Genomic DNA, 19,961 nt, shown 5'->3' on the forward strand with positions numbered 1-19,961 from the left:
TGGCCAAGTCACACACATAAGAAGGTAATGGCAAACTCTCTCAGAACAAACCTTGCCAAAAAAAAAAAAATCACATGATAGGCTTGCCTTGGGAATGACTTGATGGTACAAAACTGAAACAAATATCTAGCAATATTTAAGGGGAAAGCCAGACGTTCTAGGAATGCAGGTTGAAGGAAAAAAGCAATGTCCGCCTTACACACGTATAATTTTTAAATGAATAATGATGAGGATTTGTGGAAGTACCAACTTTCCTGATGATTTTTAATGTGTAGTGATTTAGTTCTGGTTAATCTACTATTCATACATTCATACATATGGATACATACACTCACTTAAATAGGAACAGGAATGTCTTCACCTCTCTTATACATAAGGGTTGGATTTCTGCTGCCCTTTTTCCATGTTATAAAGTGCTGTGTCTGATGTTTACGATCTGAGCATACATTTTTTAATGATGCAAGTAGACTTTTCTTTCAGTTTAGGATTGGTTAATATTAATGTAATGGGGTGAATAGAAGAAAATGCAGACATCAAGAGGTCAGTAAGCTGTCCTTCCAACTTTAAACGATTAAGAGTGGTGTTGGCATAAATTATCAGACCAACAAAATCTAAAAGGGAGAAGAAGAGCCAGAGCAACAAACAAGCCATGACTTTAATGTGGACTTGAGTGCTGAGGTCCTTAACACCAACACCGCTTTTCTTGAGACTTTTTGTGTGTTTCCACAGAGAGACAAGCAAAAGAATGAATGCGATTGTGCTTAAGAACACATTTATGACATATTCAGAGATCTGAATGGGAAGAAATATAATACCAGGAGTGCCACAAGCCTCTCTTCGGCTGGCATTCTCCAGCAGAGGTTCTGTCAGATTGCACCACTTTGTGCGTCCAAAATAGCAGACCATTGAAGGAAGACAAGAGACTATGAAAACTGCTATGGACAATCCAAGCAGCCTGGGTACAAGCATATTGACCCTTGCTTTCAACCAGAGGAAGAGTGGGTTGGCAAAGTTGGCAACCTTCACACAATAGAAAACACTGAGCCATGTTGCACACCAGTGGCTGATTGCATTGGAAAAAATCCAGGAAAAGAATGTGAGATCAACTCTGTAAATACAGGGAATATCCTCTGGGAAGTAGTACAGAACGTTGAATAGCAGTAGATCCAACTGCATGATAAATCTGAAGATACTCGTGCTGGTCAGGAGAAAATCACAAAGGATTATCTTTCTGTTTTGAAGCCACTGGAGTCCGTTCACAACCACGATGAATCCATTTTCCAAAATACCAATGAGAAACAACGTTCCAAAAATGACCCAATAAAGTATATCAACTTTAAATGTATTATCACTAGTCATTACTGCTACTTTCTGAGGAAATCAATTGAAAGGAACTATCAAGTTAGGATTCTGCCTGATGTCTGTTAGAGAATGCTACTGTTTGGTTCATTTATAACTATCAGATTATACTACAGAGTTGAATGCAAATCTCAGGAAGTTGTACCATGGTATCATGTGGCAGACCTGATACAATGATTTTTCCATGTAAACTTCAATTATAGACTTGAATGAGAGAAGCCTCCCAGCAGGATTCCAAGACATCCGGGCATCCCCTGGGCAACATCTTTGTAGACAGCTGATTTTCTCACTCCGGGAGTGACCAAAAGCAACTTGCAGCATGCAACCAAACAAGCAAACCAACCAACAGACCTTTTCAGGACCAACCATAACAATAATCTCAATCAACATTGAAAGCATGTCAGCTGCCAAAGAACAACTGCTCTATGAACAGTGCCAAGGAAAAAAATGGGATGTGCTGTGTGTCCAAGAAACACACAGGGATAAACAACAGAAACGACCAAAAGTTCCAGGAATGATCTTAGTAGTGGAAAGACCATATGCACAGTAGAGCTTAATAACATCACAATTACCTCTGTGTACAAGCCCCCAAATGAAGTTTTGTTTCTTCTCTCCTGAGAACTTTGATAGGCACCAAAGGGCGGTAGTAATTGGTAACTTCAACAGCCATAGCCATGGATGGGGCTATGCTCAAGAGGATAAAAATGGAGAGGCTGTCCTCTCCTGGTCTGAACTTCACAATCATTCATTCATGATAGTAAGCTCCCACCGTCCTACAACAGTGGGAAATGGCACCGAGGACATAACCCAGACCTCTTATTTGTGAGTGACAGCATTGTACAGCAATGCATTAAATCAGTGGGACCACCAATACCAAACACACAGCACCGACCAATAGTATGCCAACTGTTTCCAACTATAAGGCCTCGGAAAGTTCAATTTAAACAAAGATTCAACTTCAGAAAGGCAGATTGGACTAAATTCTCAGACATGTTAGATGACATGATATTATGGGTCGCACCAATCCCTGAGGAATACGAGCACCAGGCATGTAGCCGCGAAATTCTCATGGTGGTTCGCGAAAAGGCCTTACTGGTGCATTATTTAAACTGTTATGTTTATTCATATCATGATCTGATCACCATACCCAATATATCCCATATGCATGGGGGTATTGGGGTAATGATACAAAAGGTTTGCTAGGGTAAACTCTCTTTCACTCAGACTCAGCCCCCCCCCCCGAAACTCAGCCCCCCCCCGAAACCCCCCCCTGGCCTGACGAGCACTTTATAGAAATGGTGAAAACCTGCTCACAGGCCTTCATACCGAGAGGCTGCAGAACCCACTACCTTCAGGACATTACTCCTGAAACAGCTGCCTTGTTGGAAAACTATTACAGGCTCCACAACAAAGACCCATTTAATGAACAAGCCGTTCAGGTAGCACAGAGCATTTTGTCCTCCATCTCTGAAGCCAAGAAAGAACAGTGAATAAAGCTGATCACAGAAGTCGACATGGGCAGGAGCAGCCAGAAGGAGAGGAGGCTGCTAAGACGGTTGAGCAATGATCCCACACAAACTAATACCCATGCCAACATAAAGGCAGATCAGATAGCACAACAACTCTTCAAGAACGGGAAACCCAATCTTGCCACCAAAGTAGGAAAGAAACCAATAGTCAGACAACCAGCTATTGAGAACAACGACCTTCATGAACCTTTTACATTTACTGAATTGGACATGGTTCTCAATAAATGTAAAAATGGCAAAGCAGTTGGCCTAGATGATCTACGGATGGAACAAATCAAAAACCTTGGCCCAAAAGCAAGGTGCTGGCTGCTGGAGCTGATGAACAACTGCACTGCATCCTGTCAGATCCCCAAAATCTGGAGGAAATCAAGAGTCATCGCCATCTTGAAACCAGGCAAAGACCGTAATGATGTAAAAAGCTATAGACCAATCTCCTTGTTATGCCATCTTTACAAAGTTCTGGAGAGACTTATTTTGCATCGAATTATGGAAAAAATAGATCCATGTCTGATTCCACAGCAAGCTGGCTTCAGGAAAGGGAAAAGCTGCACATCGCTAGTGCTGAACCTGACTCAACACATAAAAGATGGCTTTGAAAGGCAGCAGATCACAGGAGCTGTCTTCATAGACCTGTCAGCGGCTTATGATACTGTAAACCACTGCCTCCTCCTGAGAAAAATGTATAATATCACAAAGGATTACCATCTCATCCACCTCATAGGAAATCTGCTACAAAACAGGAGCTTTTTTGTTGAGTTCCATGGCCAAAGAAGCAGATGGCGGAAACAGAAGAATGGCCTGCCTCAGGGGAGCGTGCTTGCTCCATCAATGTTCAACATTTAAACAAATAACCAGCCACTGCCAGAAGGGACAGAGAGTTTCATCTATGCTGATGATCGTGCCATTACCACTCAAGCAGGGAGCTTTGAGATGGTTGAACAGAAGCTCTCCGAAGCTCTAGGTGCTCTTACTGCCTATTACAGGGAAAACCAGCTGATCCCTAATCCATCTAAAACATAGACATGTGCTTTTCATCTCAAGAACAGACAAGCATCCCGAGCTCTGAGGATTACCTGGGAAGGAATACCACGGCAGCGTCACAGCACACCCAAATATCTGGGAGTTACTCTGGACCGTTCTCTGACCTACCAGAAGCACTGCCTGAATACCAAGCAAAAGTGGGCGCTAGAAACAATATCATATGAAAGCTGACAGGCACAACCTGGGGATCACAACTAGACACAGTGAAGACATCTGCCCTTGCGCTATGCTACTCTGCTGCTGAGTATGCATGCCCACTGTGGAACACATCTCACCACACTAAAACATTGGATGTGACTCTTAATGAGACATGCCACATTGTCACGGGGTGTCTGCACCATACACCGCTGGAGAAATTACACTGTTTAGCCGGTATTGCACCACCTGACATCCGCTGGGAAGTAGCAACCAATAGTGAAAGGACCACATCTCCGGCCCACTCCGTTTGGGTATCAGCCAGCACGCCACAACTTAAATCAAGAAATAGTTTTCTAAGATCTACAGAGACACTTGCTGGAACACCTCAGCAAGCGAGAGTCCAAAAGTGGCAGGCTCAAACCCAGAACCTCAATCAGTGGCTGATACCAAATGAGAAACTCCCCCCTGGGCACACAGAAAACTGGGCAACTTGGAAGGCGCTGAACAGACTTCGCTGTGGCACCATGAGATGCAGAGCCAACCTTAAGAAATGGGGCCACAAAGTGGAATCCACGGCATGCGAGTGTGGAGAAGAGCAAACCAGAGACCACCTACTGTAATGCAACCTCAGTCCTGCCACATGCACCATGGAGGACCTTCTTGCAGCAACACCAGAGGCACTCCAAGTGGCCAGCTACTGGTCAGTGGACATTTAATAGAATACCAAGCCTGCAAACTTTGTGTTTTGTTTGTTTGTTTGTTTTTAATCCAATACAACTGTTTTGGTTTGCTCCTGACACGATAAATAAAATCATTCTGCTTTAAAAAGGTGGGTTGAAATCAATTGATTCAATTAATTATCTGGTTTCTTCCCCCCCCCCCCCCCCACCCCAGTTGTCTAAAAGAGGCAAGATAAAGATATTGTATTCTTTATGTGAAGCTCTTTACATCAAAACATAGTGAAACAAACTAAAGAAAGAACAAATTAAAATTACATGCGTCTGCCACTGCAGTAATTGTAAACATAGATCCACTGAAGCCAATCTAAACTGCAATGAGAATTGTAATATCGTCAAGCAAGAAATGCAAAAATAAGGAGAAAATGCAAACATTAACTTAGAAAATTTACAGAAGGAATACATTATTATAGTCCGTTGGTTTCTTTTTATATGCATTCTGCAGCATTCATCCAATATATGAGCATTATTTATAGAGTGTATATAAAGTATTCAGGCCCAGACCTGTTACTGTACGATAATGCTAGGAAAGGGAATTTACCATCCTGTATAAAAGAAGCAGTAGTTAGGCCACTGCTGAAAGAGTTCTCCCTTGATCCCTTGGCCCTTAATATAACTACAGATCAGTGTTTAACCTTCTCTTTTTGGGCAAGGTGGTTGAGAAGGAAGTTGCCCTTCAGAGCAGGATATGGAGGAGACTGCAATGATTTCCTTAGTGCCCATGTGTCAAATGCAAGGCATGCTACACCTCTGAGAGAGATAAATTGCTATCTCATTTTAAAAAATCAAAACAACTTTGCTTCTAATGAACATTTCCTTCCTGGGAATCCAGCCTAAAACTGAAGGCCTCATCATCTCTGCAGTTATTCCCCTTCCTAACTCAAGCATCCTTTACCAGTCCTTGCCACACTGACCTTAGCTAGTCCCTACTTCTGCTGCTCCTACTGTTCCTGCTCTTGGCATTCGCAATGTTTAATTGCCAGCCACTTTGCAAAGTTTGCAAAGTGTACAACTGATGGGGAGATATTGGAAAAATAGATATTTATTTATGCATAAATTTTATGTACTTTACAAGCACTGAAATGTATAGAAAAATCAAGTTCTCTCTGTGTAAGAAAGCCAGCAGGAAAGAGAAGGATGTTGAAAGGGGGAGAAAAGGGTGACATGTTATCTATACATTCCAGAGAGAGAGACTGGTACAACAGGAGCCTATCCCCCCTCCCTCATGACAAATCAAAGTAGGCCCCCTGATTGATGAATATAAGCTGTAAGCTGTATGCTGCTCTTTAGAAAGAAATACAGAACATGCCTTTTGTATGTTGGAAGATAGAATTTGGTATTCCTATGATGCTAAAGTGACGCAGAGAATGATGTCAATGTATGTAGAAGCATGTTTCTTTGTTTGCCTGCATTTGGAGGGTATAAAAGCCATAGTCAATGCCTTGATTGGGGCTCTGGTGCTTTTGGACACAGCTTCACTCCAGAGTCCCAGCTGGAAATAAAGCTGTGATTTTTCAGACCTTGGGAACTCTTTCTCATTTCCTGAAACCTTCTCCCTGCCACTTCACAACCTTCACCTCTTATGATAAAAAGATCTTTGGAAGACAATCAGACTCGGCCATAAGTGATCACTTATAGAATACATAGAATTACAAGTTGGGGTCCAGCAATAAAAAGAACAGAGGCGCATCCTTAGAAGAGGGAGCTCCTGTTTCTTTTAAGAGGGACATCCAGGTGACACCCCAAAGAAAAGTGAGTGTATTCGGCACAAAGGAGAAAAACTCTCCTTTGGCTCGAGGTAATTTTTCAGCTGGAAAGACGTTTGTCTCTCAAAAGAACCGTGTCTTTCCAGTTGTGGGGACTGTGTGGATTGAGCCCGGGGAATGCATTGAGTGACTTCCAATCCCAATCCACACAGTTGTCTTGGGATTTTTGGGCTGCTGGAAGTCAAGACAGCCCCACCCCACCCCTCCCAAAACCCCTTACAAAGCCTTAAAACCAGGGAAATAACTCATGCAGCAACCACTTCCCCCTTCTCCTAAGCTCTTCTGGCATGTGTCAATGACACACCTACAGGAGGGGTGGCCAGTAGTGATTTTCCTGCCCCCCCCCCTTCTGTAGGCATGTCATTGGTGCAAGCCAGAAGATCTTAGGAAAAGGGGAAATGGCTGCTGCATGAGTTATTTCCCTGGTTTTAAGGTTTTATTAAAAGGTTTTCTTTTGTGTCCTTGCTAGAAAGCTCGGCAGAGCATCTGGACACCCCACCCCCCCAAAAAAGCATGCGTTTTCTGAGGGGGTGGACACAGACTTCAATGCAAGTCCAATTGGGTTTTTTAAACCCAATTGGGCTTGCATTAAAGTGCTGTCTGGAACAAGCCCAGATCATACAATCAGGAGACTAAGTGAAACACTGCTCTTTAATAAACAGACCAAAAAGAAAATGAAATAACATTTGAAGAATTTATTTTATGAGATACAAGGAAGGCAATCACAAGGGGCAATTTTATTATTCAACGATGAATAAAGAGAAACAATCAGAGAAGAGATACAAAGGAACATTGGGGATATATTAAAAGAGCATAAAAAGGGACTAAGCAATCAGGGGAAAAATTTTCTCAAAGAATATTAGAATCATACAACAACGTCTATAATTGATTTATTTCTAGAAAACATATATTACTGAGCTTCCAATAGTCAAAATCAGGCAATTTGGACTATAATGATTTGGAAAATGAATGGTTGGGTATTATGTTTTTTGTTGTTTTTATTACATTGTTATAATCTTGTTTACAATTTTACAAAAAGATGCAAAATTGAATAGAACTTGGAAAACCAGTGCTTCAGATTCTATCCAAAAATCCAGGAAACCTGAGGTATTGAGTGATGGAGGCTAATCAAAGTAGTATCATTTTTTGTTGTTTATGGAAATTTCATTCAGATGTGTGTAAGTCCATTTTCAGACTACTCTCATATCACTTATTACCAATTGATTTTATTTTGATGAGGGCTATTCAAAGTAGTATCATTATTTGTAGTTGTGATCCTATTTATGGAAATTTCGTTCAGATGTATGTAAATCCATTTTCGGATTACTCTCAGATCACTTATTACCAACGGATTTGATTTTGATGAATGCTATTCAAAGTAGTATTATTGTAGTTGTGATCCTATTTATGGAAATTTCATTCAGATGTGTGTAAATCCATTTTTGGATTTCTCTCAGATTTCCTATTACCAACGCATTTGATTTCGACTCTTGGATCTGCTTTAGAAGTTTTGAATTAAGATCTCAAGTTTCGATCAATAACTTCTTACCTTCCTGGAAATTCACTACATGTGGAAAAAGGCCTTTCCTTATTATGACAATGCTAACATTGATTTGAAACATTTTTAGACACATTTTGACATTCTATCTGATGTTTAATGGCTTCATCTTATACATTTTTTCTTTTGAATTACAATACAAACTATCTGTATATCTTTACTCCACATTTTCCCCATACATACATTTTGGGCCCACCTCATTATGTACCTTTTTACATATCCATCTTTTGTTGGATTAGGGCTCTGGGAAATCAGGGTTCAAATTTCCACTCAACCATGGACACTCACTGGCTGACCTTGGCCAAGTCAAACTCTTAAGAAGGTAATTGCAAACTCTCTCAGAACAAACCTTGCAAAAAAATTGACTACAAAACTGAAACAAATATCTAGCCATGTATCTTACATCAGATTCCAGGGGAAAAGGCAGATGTTCCAAGAATGCAGGTTGAAGGAAAAAGCAATGTCCGTCTTACAAATGTATAATTCCAAGATGAATAATTATGAGGATTTGTGGAAGTACCAACTTCCCAATTATTTGTAATGTATAGTGATTCAATTATGGTTATCTACTGTTCATACATACATACATGTTTGTTTGTTTGTATGTTTATGACATTTCTACCCTGCCTATCTCACTCCAGAGGGGATTCAAGGTGGCTTTACATACAGGCAACAATTTGATGCCTTAAAACACAATGTACACTTAAATAAATATTGAAATATAATTTAAAAGTACATTTAAAACAAAACGTTTAAAAAGAATACACTCAAAGTTAAACACATAATCTATGAGCATAATCGAGCCGTTTCAAAGGGCATTGAACATTGTTCCAAGTCTACCTATTGCACGAGTTCTCTAAAGGCTTGGCCACAAAATCACATTTTCACTCTTTTGAAGAAGGTCAGAAGGGAAGGCGGCTGATCTAGCATTGCTGGGGAGGGAGTTCCATAGTTGAGGGGCCACCACTGTCTCTCGCCCCCGGCAATCGTGCCTGTGAGGGAGGCGGGACCAAGAACAGGGCGTCCCCAGGTGATCTTAAGGTCCTAGGTCGCTCGTTGCGGGAGATACATTTGGACAGATAAGCTGGGCCAGAACCGTTTAGGACTTTATAGGCTAAAGCCAGCACTTTGGATTGTGCTTGGTAGCAGAATGGCAGCCAGTGGAGCTGACATACAAGGAGGGTTGTATGCTCCCTGTACGATGCTTCGGTGAGCAGTCTGGCTGCCACCCGTTGGACCATTTGTAGCTTCCAAACAGTCTTCAAAGGCAGACATATATACACATATGAATACACAAACTCACTTAAATAGGAACAAGAATGTCTTCACATCTCTTATACATAAAGGTTGGATTTCTGCTGCCTTTTTTCCATGTTATAAAGTGATGTGCCTGATGTTTACGATATGAGCATATATATTTTTAATGATGCAAGCAGACATTTCTTTCAGTTTAGGATTGGTTAATATTAATATAATGGGGTGAGCGGAAGAAAATGCAGACATCAAGATGTCAACAAACAGTTCTTCCAACTGTAAAGTATTAAGAGTGATGTTGGTATGAATTATCAGACCAATGAAATCTAAAAGGTAGAAGAAGAGCCAGAGTAACAAAAATGCCATGACTTTAATGTGGACCTGAGTGTTAAGGTCCTTAACACCAGCACCACTTTCCTTGAGATTTCTTGTGTGTTTCCAGAGAGAGGCAAGCAAAAGAATGATTGCAATTGTGCTTAGGCACAGATTTATTACATAAAAAAAAAGTTGAATGGGAAGGAAAAAAAAGTCTGGAGTGCTACAAACCTCTCCTTGGCTGGCATTCTCCAGCAGAGTTTCTGTCAAATTGCACTTTGTGTGTCCAAAATAAACAACAAGTGAAGGAAGGCAAGAGACCATGAAAACAGCTATGGACAATCCAAGCAGCCTGGGTACAAGCATATTAATCCTTGCTTTCAGCCAGAGGAAGAGGGGGTTGGCAAAATTGGCGACCTTCACACAATAGAAAACACTTAGCCATGTGGCACACCAGTTGCTGATCATTTTGGAGAACATCCAGGAAAAGAACGTGATATCTTCTCTGTAAATACAGCGAATATTCACTCGGAAGTAGTACAGGATGTTGAATAGCAGAAGATCCAATTGCATGATAAGTCTGAAGGCACTTGTGCTGGTCAGGAGAAAATCACAAAAGATTCTCCGTCTGTTTTGAAGCCACTGGTGTCCATTCACAACCACGATGAATCCATTTCCCAAAATACCAGTAAGAGACATAGTTCCAAAGATGACCCAAGCAGGGATATCAACTTCAAATATATTGTTGCTAGTCATTACTGCTACTTTCTGGGGAAATCAATTGAAAGGAATTATGAAATTATACTTCTCTAGGATTCTACCTGATGTCTGTTAGAGAACGCTGCTGTTCGGTTCATTTAAAACAGTCAAATCACGCTACAGAGTTGGATGCAAATCTCAGGAAGATGTACCATGGTATCATGTAGCTGATCTGATATAATTTTTTTTCATGTAGACTTCAATTATAGACTTGTGTCATTCAGTTTAAATAAAAGTGGGTTGAAATTATTTAATTCAGTTAATTATCTGGTTTCGTTTTTCCCAGATATCAAATGGAGAAGCTGAGTTGCTAGCCATCATTGTCATTTTCTAGGAAAAGAAAACATCTTAGAGAATGTATCTATGTGTGATTTTCCTAGTCTTCTTCTGGGGTCTGACAGAGCAAACTTTGCTATTTAGAGCTTCTTAAATAGACAGGACATATTATAGACAGCAAGGATTCTGTTATTGAAGACTTAATTACGTGTCAATGCTGAACAGGATGCTGAAATAATTACAAAATAGTATCTTGTGTTTTTGAGTCAGGACCTTTTTGTGAGCCTCCTTCACAGTTGATTATAGAATTCATCCCATCAGGTCCTTTTTAGCGGCATGCGCTGGTTCGTTTATCCTTTATGATGGGGCCCGTCAGTCCCATTCCATGACGTAGAATAACCTCCGGCAGGGCTCCATCATAAAAAATAAGCAAACTGGCGCATGACACGGCAATGGCAACATGGGAGGCTTCCCATGTTGAATAGAAGTCAACGGGAGAAGCCGGGCGGCCAATGCTTCCCTTGTGGGATGGAGAATGAGGTGAATCAGGGGATGGGCCATGTGTCCTCCACACCCTCTCCCCAATGGGCACTGCCAAATTCGCCACAATGCATGGCAATTCTAGCGGCTCATCTGATGATGTCATCTGTTTATTGACCTTCTCACTTTCACAATCACAGTATTGAAGACTTTGCAAGATTTCAGACGAAATTGGAATCATTGCCACCTCTGCAATTGGTTCTTCCTCATCTCTTTGAGTCCCCCCCCCCACCCCAGTTTTTATTATCATCACTTCTTTAAAAAGATTCATCACATTATTTACACTTATTTCAATTAGGTGCGGGTACTCATAGATCTTTTGTACAAACATTTGTAAATCTGATTATTAGTATTTGTGCTTATTTTTGGTGCAAGTATACCTAGGACATTTTGTAGCCAGCATTCCTAGATATTATTCATTTCTTAATCTTTTAAATAGTCTTTCTCTTAGTCACATTTAACTATTTGATTTGAAAGAAAAAAGAAAAAGAAAGAAAAAGAAAGAAAATAAAACTCCTGTGTTATCCCCATCACCCAGCTCCTCGACCACGTTTTCCATGATATATTTATCTTTAGCCATATACACAGTTCTCTTAATTTCTTTATAATATCTGTATTGGCTTTATCATTTTTATCCATTCTATGTATATTGTCCATTTGTTTGTTTTTTATTTTCTCTGTTTTATACTCTTGGGTTATCCTCCTTTGTTATAACTTGTCATAATTTGAAATTGAACCTGTTCATATATGTAATTGTTCCACTAACGTCCACTTTTTCCATCTTTCTACCCCCATGCAAATACTGCTTGTCCAGCTTAAATTATAGTTTTAAACAATTCTTGTTCTTTTCTATTAATTCTCATGTTTCCTAATATTCCCATCAGTATTATGTCAAAATTTACTTGTATGGGTATTTTAAATATTTTTTCTATCGTTTTTATTATCATTTCCCAGACGGGGGGTTACTCTGAACATTTCCACCACATATGTGAGTACCATCCCTTATTCATTCCACAGTGGCAGCACACTGGGCTTAATTCTTTTATCATATAGGATAATTGGGCTGGGGTCCTATACCATTTTAGTGTAAATTTCCTTTCTAATGCTTTATATTTCTCCATTTTTGTTTTCCTTCATCCCCTTCATTATATCTTGTATTTTTTGACTAATTTTGTATTGTTCAACTAAATGGTCCTTCTCTTTGCCATTTATTTTGTATTATTATTATCATATAGTAATTGTCCTTAATTACTCCATTTAACTCTTTTTTTATTTTTCCATTATTTGAAAGATTTCTCCCAATTTATCTTTTTTTCTCCATTTTCCTTCATATTTTTCTTGTTTAAATTTGTTATATAGATCTAATAATTTTATCCAGTTCTTATCACCTATATGTATTTCAGAAGAAGCCTGTTTGGACTGAAACATCATAAAGCAGGACTGGAGCAATACCACAACAAATTCTGTCATTTGTATTCTTATAACTAAACTTGTGGGAAACTAACATCATCACTATTAAGTATCTGCAGTAACTTTAAACTGAAAAAGTAATCTAGAGACAGTTATTTAATTTTGTGGTAGACAAACATTTATAATAGGAAACACTTTATTCCTGTGAACAACATTACATGATTACAAGCATAGTTAATATTCAGAATTTATTTATTTTTATTTGTATCAAAAGTCTTGCATAAATTAGTATAAAACTGTTAAAAATAGAAGGGAGACAAGAGGCTAAATATATTTTGACCAAAAATGGGCAATAACAACCACATTGTCTGTAGCCTCCAACTATTCTTCCTCTGTACATGAGGCAGGGCATTGTGGGCAAGCATATAGATGCGGAATTGTCTGTTCTGTTCCACAGTCGCACAAGGTTTCTTCTAGGTAGTGCCATTTTGCCAGGTTGTCTTTTGATCTGCCCACTTCACTTCTGAATCTGTTCAGGGACTTCCAAGTTGCCCATTCTTGGTTTGCCCCTGGAGGCAGACTTTTGTGCAGGTATTTCCTGGTTTAACTCTCCAGAGGGATACTGGTTTGGGATTTCTTGGTTTAACTGTCCATGGGGATACTGGTTTGGGATTTCTTGGTTTAACTGTCCATGGGGATACTGGTTTGGGATTTCCTGGTTTAGCTGTCCAGAGGGATACTGCTCCTGTTGCCAGGGGAACGTTAAGAGGAGTGATGGTTCTCATGAAGCTCTTCCTTGATTTGAGTCTACTAGGAGGAGGCTGATAGCCGTGCAGTGGGTGGCTTCACAAGGTTCAACCTTATTTCTCTCACAGTTAGCAGCAATTTCCATTGCACATCAGAATGATGTAGTACATTAGCACATTGATTCTCCATTTCTAAGAAACACCATCACACAAGTACTTAAGGTAAGCCATCAAACGATAGAATACACTCTGTTATAAATAGATAAACAGCAATATACCTTTGCAAAACAATTATCAATTAACATACAATGTTCTTGAAGGCTCCCTGCAAATTGGTAGAACCAATATGGGGAGTGTTTTTTCCTTAGGTGCCAATATTATTTATTATTTATTTATTTCATTCATTTCTACTCCGCCCAGAGGCAGCCCTAGATAATTTTCAACGGTAAACAAACAGTATCCCCCCCCCCCCCCATCAATCACCGATATATATTTTCTGTTCGTCATGGGAGTTCTGTGTGCCATATTTGGTTCAATTCCATCATTGGTGGAGTTCAGAATGCTCTTTGATTGTAGGTGAACTATACATCCCAGTAACTACAACTCGCATATGTCAAGGTCTATTTTCCCTCAAGAGCGCCTCAAGAGCGCCCCTGGGCAAAATCAACTATACTGCAAATGCTTACTTTGCATAATGGGTTGAGCCGCCCCTGACTCCGCCCTTCTTCCCACAAAGGGGGACTCAGAGCGGCCTCACATAAGCATCAAATGATACTATCATCATATACACCACAGGAATTACAATTAAAACAGTAAAACTCAATTTAAAACATTATACAAATTCATTAGTAAATTCATTTAACAATAAATTAACATGCTGCTAAAACCAAGATCCAGCCAGGTAAATCCAATGTCGCAATGTCCAAAAATTTCCTTTCCAAGTTGCTGCTATCCTCTAGTTGAACGCCAATATACTTCCATATATCTTGCAAATGTTGTGGAGGGCTACACAATTGGAGGCAATTGGAACATAATTTTCCTCTGACACAGTCTTGTGGAAAGAGAACCACAACTGGAATTCAGTCTGCCTAAGGCCCTTTCTACAACATTTCTGGCCCTGAATTGGACAAAGCTAAAGTTTTCCAAAGGAATATGAATAAATGATTTCAAAAAGCTGACTTTCAAGACAGGAATTATTATTATTATTATTATTATTATTATTATTATTATTATTAAAACTTTATTTGTACCCCGCTAGCATCTCCCAAGGGATTCGATGCGGCTTACAACAGGCCGGAGCCCAACACAACACAACAAAACAGTACATAGCAAATAAAACAGTTAAAGCAGAAAAACAATAACAAGAGCAATACAACAGGACATTATTAAAAACTGAGCCGGCCGGAGTAGGGTACAAGATTAAAAAGTGCTGAAGGAATGAGTCTTAGTTTTAAAAGGAGTCTCCCCCACATACCAAGAATGGAGATATATGGAAGGGGCAGCCTACAATCCAGTCTGTACTAGGGTCTAGCCTTCATTTTCGGGATAGTTCAAGGAAGAAGTTGGATGGATTCATAGCATTCCTTTTTAGTCATTCTCCTAATTCTCGAACTTTATTCTTGAGTGCACACAGGGTGCACTCTATTTTCAGGTTATGAAGTTCTTTGCCTGATATTCAGAATGTGAACTGCCATAGCCTTTAGTTTGGGATTAGTCAATATTAATATAACGGAGTGTGCAGAAGGAAATGAAGTTACCAAGATCTCAGCAATTGGCCCTTTAATAACATCCAGAACCATAAGTGTCAAAGTGGTGAAATATACAAGGTAGAGAAAAACATAAGACAGCAATAGTATTATGACATTCACATGGACTTGAGTGTTGAGGTCTTTGCCACCCAAACCACTTTTCTTCAGATTCCTTGCGTGCTTCCACAGTGAAACGAGCAAAAGTGTGGATGCAATGACACTGGTGCAGAAAGTTATGGAAGTATAAGTCAGCTGCACATAAAATAGGTTTTTCTTATCAGATTCATTTTCGCTGACATTCAGTAGCAAAATAATAGTCAAATTGCCCCCACATTTTTGTCCAAGATAGTCAATAACTAAAGGAACAGAGAAGATACTGAAAATGACTATTGACATTCCAAATAGTCTGGGTACAAGCCTGTTGATCCTTGGCTTCAGCCAGAGAAAGAGGTAGCTGGTAAAGTTAGTAACTTTCACACAGTAGAAAACACTTAGCCACGTGTCAGCCCAAAGACTGGCCAGATTGAAGAAGAGCCAAATAGCATATCCAATTATTTCTTTATAAAAACCCGTACAGGTCTCTGAGAAGGCAATATACAGATAATAGTTCAGTAAAGATTGCAGGTGCATCATAAATCTGGAGGTGCTTAAACTAATTAAGAGGAAGTCATAAGGCAACATCTTTCTTTTTTGAAGCCACTGATGTCCCTGAACAATCATGATAAATCCATTTCCTAGAAAAGAAACCATGTATAAAATTCCTGTAATAGTCCACATAAGGATATTGAGTGGAGAAGTTGAGTTGCTATCCATTCTTCTAGGCAGATAAGAAGATCTGAGAGGATGTATCAGTATGTGTTTTTCCTGGGTTTTCTTTGGTGTCTAGAAGAAAGAACACTGCCATTTGGAGATTTTTAAATAGACAGAACATACAATGGAAATCGATGCAAATTTTTGGAGTATTCTATGATAAATAACCCGATCAAGACTCAGTGATTAACAGGGTGCTGAAATAATTCCAGAATAACCTCTTGTGTTTTTAACCCAGGACTCTTTATGTAAGCTTCTTTCCCATTGGCTCCTGCTTAATGATGCTTTCAGTTTAACAACCACAGTAGAAAGACTTCAGGTGAAATGGGAATTATTGCCACCTTGTCCAATTGCTTCCTCCTCAACTATTTTGTAAGCCTATTAAACAATTGCTAATGATTGATAGTTTTGAAATGTTTTAGATCACTTCCTCATACTTAAGTAGAAGGTGTTAGGGCTGCTGTAGATTATTTTCCTTAAAATTAAGAAGAAATCAAAGTTTGACTGGTAGTAAATGCAATTCTTGGAATTTGTTTCACACTATGGCCAGTTCTCACAGACACTAACATAGGACCTCTTCACATGGCCATGCAGTTGCACCTGCAAAAGGGAAGGTGCACTGGGCGGCTTGTGGCACCCCGTGAGCCCTCTCTCCTCCCCATACACATATTGGGGACAGGAGAAGCTGCTTTAACACCTTTTATTTATTTATTTATTTATTTATTTACTTTACTTGTATACCGCAGTTTCTCAGCCCAACAGGCGACTCAATGCGGTTTACAAGGATAAGAATCAATCAACGATATACAATTTAAAACCATAAAAGCATAATATACAATATTGACATAACAATAGACAATCTCATAACTAGAGTCGTGATCCAATCCGTCGTCCAAATTTCCATTCCTGTAATCATCACATTCATTGCACTGTTTAACCGAATGCCCGTTCAAACATCCAAGTTTTTAATCTTCTTCGGAACACCATTAGCGAGGGGGCTGATCTTACCTCCATAGGAAGGGCGTTCCACAGCCGGGGGGCCACCACAGAAAAGGCCCTGTCTCTCGTCCCCGTCAGCCGCACCTGTGAAGCAGGCGGGATAGAGAGCAGGGCCTCCCCAGAAGATCTTAGGGTCCTGGCGAGCTGATAGGCAGAGATACGTTCGGATAGGTAACTTGGGCCAGAACCGTTTAGGGCTTTATAGGCCAACGGCAGCACTTTGAATTGAGCCCGGTAGCAAATCGGCAGCCAGTGGAGCTGGTGCAGCAGAGGAGTTGTATGCTCCCTGCGCTCCGCTCCTGTTAGTATGATGGCTGCCGAGCGTTGGACTAGCTGAAGCTTCCGAGCCGTCTTCAAAGGCAACCCCACGTAGAGAGCGTTGCAGTAGTCTAGACGGGATGTAACCAGAGCGTGGACTACCGTGGCCAAGTCAGACTTGCCAAGGTACGGGCGCAGTTGGCGCACAAGTTTTAACTGTGCAAATGCTCCCCTGGTCACCACCGAAACCTGGGGTTCCAGGCTCAGCAATGAGTCCAGGATCACACACAAACTGCAAACCTGCTTCTTCAGGGGGAGTGCGACCCCATCCAACACAGGCTGTAACCCTATACCCTGTTCGGCCTTACGACTAACCAGGAGGACCTCTGTCTTGTCTGGATTCAATTTCAATTTGTTCGCCCTCATCCAAACCGTCACAGCGGCCAAGCACCGGTTCAGGACCTCGACAGCCTCCTTAGTAGCAGGTGGAAAGGAGTGACAGAGTTGGACATCATCCGCGTACAGATGACATCGCACTCTGAAACTCCGGATGATCTCTCCCAGCGGCTTCATGTATATGTTAAACAACATGGGAGACAGTATTGAACCCTGAGGAACCCCACAAGACAAAGGTTGTGGGGTTGAACAGGAGTCTCCCAGTAACACCTTCTGAGACCGACCCTCGAGGAATGAGCGGAGCCACTGTAAAACAGTACCTCCAAGACCCATCCCCGCGACAACTCAGAACAGTTCAGCCGGACGGTTCTTTGCAGACGCAATAGTGGCCTCCAAGAAAGTCTTCTTTGCGGCTTTTATTGCCGCGGCATATGCCCTTAGAAAGGACACAAACCATGTTCAATTTGGCTCGCTCGGATCCGAACGCCACACGCTCTCTAGTTCCCTCTTCCTTCGCTTCAACGCTGCCAGCTCCTCAGTGAAACAAGGGGCTGGTTTAGCTCGGCTACTTGAGAGGGGACGTTCTGGAGCGATCGTGTCTATTGCCCTAGCCATCTCCCCATTCCAGAGAGCGACCAGGGCATCAACAGGATCACCAACCGAGGTGGCGGAAAATTCCCCAAGAGCCATCAGGAATCCATCCGGATCCATAAGCCTCCTGGGGCGGACCAGCTTAATGGGTCCTCCACCTCTGCAGAGGTTGGGGGGTGCAGTGAGTCTAAAACTGACCAGGTGGTGGTCAGTCCATGGCAACGGAGAGATGGACAACTCCTCAACACCGCCACCTTCCTCCCATCCCTGGCAGAAAACCAAGTCCAATGTGTGTCCTGCACTGTGGGTGGGGCCAGATACCTGTTGGGACAGCCCCATGGTTGCCATGGTAGACATGAAATCCTGAGCCGCTCCCGATAGAGCGGCCTCGGCATGGACACTGAAGTCCCCCAGCACAAGCAGCCATTGGGACTCCAATGCCAGGTCCGAGACCACCCCCGCTAGCTCAGGCAGGGAGACTGTAGTGCAGCGAGGTGGACGGTACACTAACAGAATCCCTATTCTGTCCCGGTCACCCACCCTCAGATGGACGCATTCAAAATTTGTTGACTGCGGGATGGGGCCCCTGGTCAGAGGGATGGAATCTCTATAGACCACTGCAACCCCGCCTCCCCGCCCTCCGGATCTCGGTTGGTGCTGCACAGAGAAACCTGGCCGGCAAAGCTGGGTTAAATTCACACCTCCAGCTTCATCCAGCCAGGTCTCTGTGATGCGCGCCAGATCTGCCCGTTCATCCAGGATTAAATCCTGGATGAAAGCTGTTTTGCCATTGCCAGATCTGGCGTTCAACAGCACTACCTTCAATTCGGAGGGACCGCCATCCTGGTTACACCAACTTACCACATCAGGAGACCGATTTGGGATTACTAATGTTGATCCATGAACCCTAGGCCGAATTAAAGGTCTCCCTTTCCCGTATCTCCCCCTCCCCACCATGACTTCTATGGGGGCTCCTCGACCGACAGAACACCCTCCCTCCTCCATGACGCAATCAACATCCATAACTTCAACCCATGCTTCACTGCTGATTATTTGATTTGTTGCAGGTTCAATTCGCCATGGTTTTTCCTTCCATTCGTTTCTTACCCCGACTATGCTATTTCCGGAACTCTCTAGTCCGCTCCACTCCTTATCTATACCACAGTCAGTTAGCAGAAGGGTTAACAAGTACCAGTACCAGGGGATGGGTAACAGCATGGGTGATAGATGTTGAAAAACTGTCAATAAAACAGATGGCACAAAGAAACCTTCCCAAAATACACTTTACTCCCTGTAGTCATGGAGGAAGTGCCTTTCAGAAAGTGGGTGGGAACTGTTGTGTGATGGCGCACAGCAGGCCACATCCTTGCCACAAAGCAAAGCAGCAAAATGGACCAGACATGCCCCGTGTGAGGTTGTGGTTAGCGTTAGGAAGTGGATTTAAAAGAACTGGGTTGGCTGTGGGGTTTAAATCCACATCATCTTATACAAACAGTTGAGGGACCAGTTTGAGGTTGGGATGATGGCCACAATGTCTGCTGATTGCAATCACTACCAAACCTTGAAATATTTTTTTTCATTACGCATGTTGTATGTCAGACTGTTCAGCCTGCGATTGTGTCTGATGCTCATGATGATGTTCATGTTGGGAATGGTGTTCATGTTGATGTGCATAATGGGAATGGGGAAGATGGTCCTGATGATGGGCCTGAGGATGTGGGTTTGCCCAGG

The 19,961-nt window shown here is 41.6% G+C and overlaps 3 protein-coding genes across 3 annotated transcripts; all 3 read right to left on the bottom strand.

Moving 5' to 3' along the window:
* Window positions 1-429: 429 nt before the first annotated feature.
* LOC132765439 (taste receptor type 2 member 7-like) lies at window positions 430-1,359 on the bottom strand. Its single transcript, XM_067465570.1, has one exon. The coding sequence runs from the start codon at window positions 1,357-1,359 to the stop codon at window positions 430-432; it is 930 nt and encodes a 309-aa protein (XP_067321671.1).
* Window positions 1,360-9,502: 8,143 nt separating this feature from the next.
* On the bottom strand, window positions 9,503-10,453 carry LOC132766500 (taste receptor type 2 member 143-like). The gene has a single exon (XM_060760853.2). The coding sequence runs from the start codon at window positions 10,451-10,453 to the stop codon at window positions 9,503-9,505; it is 951 nt and encodes a 316-aa protein (XP_060616836.2).
* Window positions 10,454-15,080: 4,627 nt separating this feature from the next.
* On the bottom strand, window positions 15,081-15,989 carry LOC132766499 (taste receptor type 2 member 8-like). Its single transcript, XM_060760851.2, has one exon. It carries the CDS (start codon window positions 15,987-15,989, stop codon window positions 15,081-15,083), a length of 909 nt encoding a protein of 302 aa, XP_060616834.2.
* Window positions 15,990-19,961: the final 3,972 nt, after the last annotated feature.

The sequence above is a fragment of the Anolis sagrei genome, chromosome 2 (genome assembly GCF_037176765.1).
Source record: "Anolis sagrei isolate rAnoSag1 chromosome 2, rAnoSag1.mat, whole genome shotgun sequence".
NCBI lineage: Eukaryota > Metazoa > Chordata > Lepidosauria > Squamata > Dactyloidae > Anolis > Anolis sagrei.